The sequence below is a fragment of the Cibotium barometz genome, chromosome 6 (assembly GCF_041138505.1).
Source record: "Cibotium barometz isolate CiBa-2024 chromosome 6, ASM4113850v1, whole genome shotgun sequence".
Lineage (NCBI taxonomy): Eukaryota > Viridiplantae > Streptophyta > Polypodiopsida > Cyatheales > Cibotiaceae > Cibotium > Cibotium barometz.
The window spans coordinates 60,040,303-60,046,302 of record NC_141051.1 but is presented as its reverse complement, the minus strand read 5'-3'; the positions used below and the strand labels follow the sequence as shown (position 1 = coordinate 60,046,302).

The window sequence follows — 6,000 nt, the reverse complement described above, 5'->3', positions numbered from 1 at the left end:
GATATGTAGGCTACCCACTTCATCTGTCCACTGGCCATCTGGGTTCTTGAAAATACAATCTACATTCAATCACATGGCAGGCAGTTAATCGGTAAAAAAGCAGCAGGACCCGTGTACATTGTTGCTCAGGGGCCACTTGTGTACAAGCCAGAATAACAAGGCATACTACTAATGAAAAACACGGTAAAAGAAAATTCAGGCATTAACAGGCAGATACCATGTACCAAGTGAGAAGCATTCACCTTGCTACCCCATAACCACCATATAATACAGAAACTGTCGTAGTATACAAAAGTGAAAATTATGATAGTTACAGTGAATAGCCATCTGCTCTCAGGGACTCCTCAAATAATTTCCCCCATCTCCAAAACGCATATTGAACTGCCAAGCGTTTTAATTTGATGCTAAAAATAAGCCAGGCTAGAAGGATGCTTCCAGAACAGAGCCTGAAATAACAGCATTACAGCAACAAATTTCCATGGGGCTTTGTAACAAGAAATGGCACTGTCGTATACTCCAAATGGAGCATATAAAAACAAGAATTTTAAAGAATTAATATCTGTACAAGGTTCCCCCCGCAGAGGAAGGTGGGGCAGGAGGCAACCGAGAAGGTGTTCTCCTATTGAAGCTTACATCACCATTTTGTTCTGGATCGCTATACCGCCGGCTATGTCCTCCATTTGCCATCTGTGAAGAAAGCCGAGGGGAGTCATTTATCATGTTCTCATCTAAAGACCCTCTATAGCCATCAGTTCCAGCATCTTCAAATGCAACACGCCAATCCTCTCCCCCGACCGTGGCATCACCACGTGACGGTGCTGCAAGGTCCAATCAAAATAGACATGTAAAAAATGGGACAGACGGATAAGAATGGCCTGCAAATAGCCTGCAGAGATTGTGTGAGCTCACCACCGTTTGCTGACCATCTAGATGTTGAAGCACGGGCTTCATGTACGCTCAACTGTCGGGTCAGGCGAGATAATAAAGAAGCCTGCCGTCTGAACCGCTCCCGCTTTTTCTTGACATCTTGGTCTTCTTGTAAAAGATCCTGAATTATTTCATTCGATTTGGCACTGCATTTTCCAAACGAAGTAAAAGGCTCCACAATGAGACTGGCCCATAATACAAAGACCCCAACAGGCATTATTTTAAATAAAAGATAGTCAGTAAAGCAGCTAGGATTGACCTGATAGAGCTGTACAGTTGATTGAGCATGGCATCCTTTGCTCTCTCAACTTGGCAAAGAACCACTGCCTGTAAGAGAGAATTTTAGATGGACAGACGAACAAGCCATTATTGAACAGCAAACAACCCTGTTAACAAGGATACTGAGTCTCACTTTTGGTATATTTGCTGCCAAGCTATTCAATACAGCTTCAACATAATCCCGCACTTCTTGGGCCATAAGCTTCAAATCTTCATCTGGATCAATCGGCCTCCTGACAACAGTATCCTGTACAAAGCAGCAAGCAGAAAGACAGTGAAACCAGAAAAGTGATACTGATGCAAATTTCATGTTTCCCAAGATAAAGGCATTCCCCACAAAGGCTGGAATGACAAGGAATTCAATTCACATGATTGTAAACTGCCATGCTCCATGGAACTAGATGTGGCATTCAAGATTCCAAGGAATGAATAATGTATGAAATTATTTGAGAGGACCACCACACTCTACCACACCCTTGTATATCTGGAGCCAGTGGCCATTCCCCGACCTTACCTCACCTCCCAAATATCACTTGCCAACCTGTGCCAAGAGGAGACCAAATTGCAAGTTTCAAAGGCCAAAAGAGGGGATACGTGACTTAACCCAACTAGACTACCAAAACTACTTAATCAAATCATGGGGCAAGAAACATTCTGGAACCTGGTAACTACAAAAGAGGGAAAAATACTTCAGCCATGACTGGAAAAGTGTAAGATCCACTAAACACAAACAACTAGATTAGTACCAAATAGAAGGGGTGCATGCTAGCTCACCACCCAACCGTAGATTACATCCGGAATAACCCCCGAGCCGGAGGCTAAGGCTCCAATCGCACAAACCATGCCAGAACCTGCTGTACTTTCTGTGGACACCTACTGTACCTGCAGTGTACTTGCTGTGGGCACCTATTGTACCTCTTGTGTACTTGCTGTGGGAACCTCCTGTACCTACAATGTACTCGTTGTGGGCACCTACTGCACCGGCTATACTGCTTGTACTACCTGCTGTACCACTTGCAAGTTGTACTACCGATTGTACCTGCTGGGAACCCTACTATACTGGCCATACTGCTTGTACTACTACTATACCCGCTACTGTACCTATTGTACCGCTTGTACTACTTACTGTACCTGCTCGAAACCCTATTGTAACTACTGTACCACTTGTACTAATTACTGTACTTGCTGAAAACCTTGCTGTACTTGCTGTACCACTTGTACCAGCTGCTATACTTGCTGAATACACCTCTGTATTTGATGTACCAGGGCCCGTATTGATTGTATTTTGTTATGTGCAATGTGGTTTTACATATTTAGTGTGATGTGTGTATTGTTCACAAGACGGTGCCCAAGGATGTTCACATGGAACCACAATCGCTCACTGAAGCTTCCGCTCCCCCCCCCCCCCCGCTCGCGCTGCAGCCTGCACGCCCTCCCCCTTCCCGCCCTCGCGTCTCCCCCCGCCTGCCCTGTGTTTTTTCCCGCCCTCGCGTATGCTCCCCCCCCCCCCCCCCCCCCCCCCCCCCCGCGGGCCGCCTGGTCTTCTTGCGCCCCCCGCCCCAGCGCTGTAGCGCCCGCCACCCCCTGCTCCTCTCCTTCGCGCCCCCCTCCCTTCTTCAGCGCCCCGCCCCCCTCCGCCAGCCTCCGCCCTCTCTTCCCCCCCACCCCCTTTCGCGTTGCTTCCTCCCCCCCCCTGCTTTTTTTTTCGCCGCCGCCTTACCCCCCCCCCCTCCCCTTCTTTCTGCTTTTTTCCGTCCCCTAGGTTTTTTTCTCTGCCTTCCGCCTTTCCCCCTCCGCCTTTTGTGCAGCTCGGTACTTGCAGGACTCTCCGCATTCGCTCCGCCTTCGACATAGCTTCAGACACTGATGGAGGCTCCTCCCGCCCCACCTCAGAGGGACTCTTCCGCAGCCCCCTCGCCCGCCCCTGAGGATACCCCCATCAGGCTTTCTCTTTCGCCAGAAGAGGAAGCGAGCCTCGCCGCAGAGGTGAAACGCCTCCAGGCACATTCCACCATCTACCATATAGTCAGCACTCGCCCCAGCAGAGGGGAGATCCGGGATCTTCTCCACGCCCGCCTTCTTGCAGATGTGGGCAAGATCCTGGACGTTCAGTTACTGGGCCGTGGACACTAGCAGATTGAGTTCAAGACAACCCAAAGCGTGGCCCAGGTCCTAGCCATGAGTCCCCTTGACATCAGGGGCGCTCAGGCATTCTTCAGACCTTGGCAACATGGCTTTGACCCAACAGCGGCCGAGCAGGGAGAGCGCCTATTCCATGTTACAGTTTGCTTCCCTGGACTCCGCCGTGAGTACCTTCTGCTCCTTTCTAGGCTAGGAGCTTTGGTGGGCTCGGTGCTTGAGACTCGCCCCACAGCAGCTTCAGTGGTGGCTAGAGCAGTTGGGCTACCTTCGGTCAGAGTTTTGGTTCCTGACATCTCCCCCCTTCCGAAGGTCATTCAGCTACCTAGGATAGGGGGGGATGGATTGATCAGAGAGTGGAGTTTTCGGGGCTCCCGAACCAGTGTTTTATCTGCAGGCAGGTCGGCCACATGGCCAAGGCCTGCCCTCGCAGGAGACCCCGACCTTCACCGCAGCAGGCCCCCGATGGCCCGCCCACAGATGCGGCTCGGCAGGCAGCCTCCGAGACACCTGCTCAGCCCACAGAGACCTCGGAGTGGCAGCCTGGATAGGGGCGCCGTAGAGGGAGACAGCCACAGCAGCACGCCCAAAGACCGATGCAGCAGCAGCCACAGTCTCAGCATCACTGGGTTCCCGTGAGGAACAGCTTTGCTCCCCTCCAGGAGGAGACCCCAGCACCAACTGAGGACCAGGAGATGCAAGCACCCCCTCTCTCGCCCCCACCCCCCCCCTCCCGCCTCGCTTCCACCTTCGCCTCCTCCCGTTCCCGCTCCAGTTTTGGCAGCCGCCCCTTCTCCCCCCCCCTCATCCCCCTCCGCTCGCATCAGCTCCCCGGGAGGCCCTGGCAGTTCCCTGGCGCTCACCTGCAGTCCGGCGGACACTGAGCACCGACCTTGCTCGAGCACCGCAGAGGAGACTTACCATGCCGATTCGGGCTTCACGGATATCCTCTATCCGCAATCGGCTGAGTCGTCTTAACACTAGACAGCGCTCGGAGGCTTTTGATTACTCCTTCACACGGCTTTTTGGAGCGGAGGGCCCCCATGAACCAGCACCCATCAGAGTTCATGTAGTGATGCCTCCAGCCCGAGGGGAGGAGGCACTCGGTGGCCTTCTCATTCCCTCTCTCTGGCCCTAGTGACCGAGAGTGGACTCTGGATCTCGCTCTTAGCATTTTGAAGACTCAGGCAGTTGAGTTTTCTCACCATGTGAGCGATCTAGAGGTGACAGACGTGATAGGCCGACTATGGGAGTTGGCTCATTTTTTCTTTGATACCGGGAGTGTGGATGCCTCGGGGATTCGACATTTGGTGGTTCGCATAGTGGCAGACTTAGCACGCGACCCTGGATATGTATGCATACACGAGGTTGCTCTGTCTGAGCGAGAGGCAGTCGCCATGGGACATAGCCACTGGCGCCTGATCCGAGATTCTTGCAGCACACCGGGTGGGTGGGCAGATTCGTAGCCGCTCGGATGGGGACTATTCTCCATCCAAGCCGCTTGCGAAGGCCCGCCGTACGGGTGAGACAGCCTCCACCTCAGCAGGTCATCCATGTCATGGAATGTACAGGGCCTTGGCGGCGCACACTATGTTCGTTATCGTGGTTACTTGAGGCAGGAGCTTCAGAGATGCCTGGTTGGGGGCAGTATTGATATTCTGATGATGCACGAGCACCATTTGGGTGAGAGCAGGATCCGGAGATACGGTTCGGTGATGCCTGGTAGATGGGACACATTTTGGTCTGCAAGGTTTGGCCCCTTGGGTGGGCAGGGAGGAGTATGTATGGTCATTGCGGATGTATGGCGGCAGGCCATTGTGGATCGCGGTAACATTGTGCCTGGTAGAGCACACTATGTCATTCTGAGGATGCATGATGAGCTCTTTGGCGTGCTCAATGTCTATGCGGCTAGTGCCAGAGCAGAGTTCTGGACCTAGGTTACGGATGCATTGCCAGAGGCCGCACATTGGTGTGTCGGGGGAGACTTCAACATGCTTGAGGACCCGGCCGATAGGGTGGGAGGCAGTCATGTTACAGTGCACGGCACGGAGCTTGCAGCTTGGGAGCGATTTTGCACGACACTGAGGATCACTAATGCATGGCAGCATGAGGCTTTCTCCCACTCTCAGGACAGTCTTAGTTTTTCTCGGTCGGATCGCCGGCAGGGAGGGACTAATCTATCACGGATTGATCGCTTCTATGTGGGTGATAGGTTAGGGGAGCGTGGGGGCTCCGTTGGCATTCTCGCTCTGGCACCTCTTTTTCAGACCATGCGCTAGTTATTTTGACACTTGAGGAGAGGACACGGGAGACCAGCTTGCAGTTGAGGATCCCAAAGAGGGTACGTACAGATCCTAGTCTTTCTGAGGACATTGAGAGGATATGGCATGATAGCCAGAGCTCTGACCAGGATGCAGCAGGCCAGTGTGCCCAGGGACTCATCGAGCTCAGCTCTTTTTTCCACGCTGTAGCCTTGACACGACTGGGAGAGACTCGCAAGCGAGAGAGTCGGACGCCTGCCTTTTTTATGCGCTGATGGACCTTTTGGGGCCAGGCCTCCACAAGGGCTTTCAGTATGTTTTGGACACGGGGGGGATGCCACAGAGCTTTTCAGAGGGTTTGATCTTTCTTATCCCCAAGGGGGAGGGAGTATAA

The 6,000-nt window shown here is 52.8% G+C and overlaps 1 protein-coding gene across 3 annotated transcripts in view; it reads right to left on the bottom strand.

The window, feature by feature from the left end:
- Positions 1-247: 247 nt before the first annotated feature.
- LOC147637923 (dynamin-2A-like) overlaps positions 248-6,000 on the bottom strand; it is a 74,684-nt gene continuing 68,931 nt past the window's right edge. For 2 of the 3 annotated variants that reach the window (XM_086799765.1, XM_086799766.1), the window contains 4 exons: positions 1,340-1,453; positions 1,187-1,254; positions 910-1,073; positions 248-818 (listed from right to left, as the gene is read on the bottom strand). In XM_086799765.1, coding sequence (XP_086655891.1) covers positions 553-818; positions 910-1,073; positions 1,187-1,254; positions 1,340-1,453 — 612 coding nt within the window. In that variant the 3' untranslated portion in view covers positions 248-552. The remainder of the gene's footprint in view (positions 819-909; positions 1,074-1,186; positions 1,255-1,339; positions 1,454-6,000) is intronic. The other variant, XM_086799768.1, reaches the window with a different exon arrangement.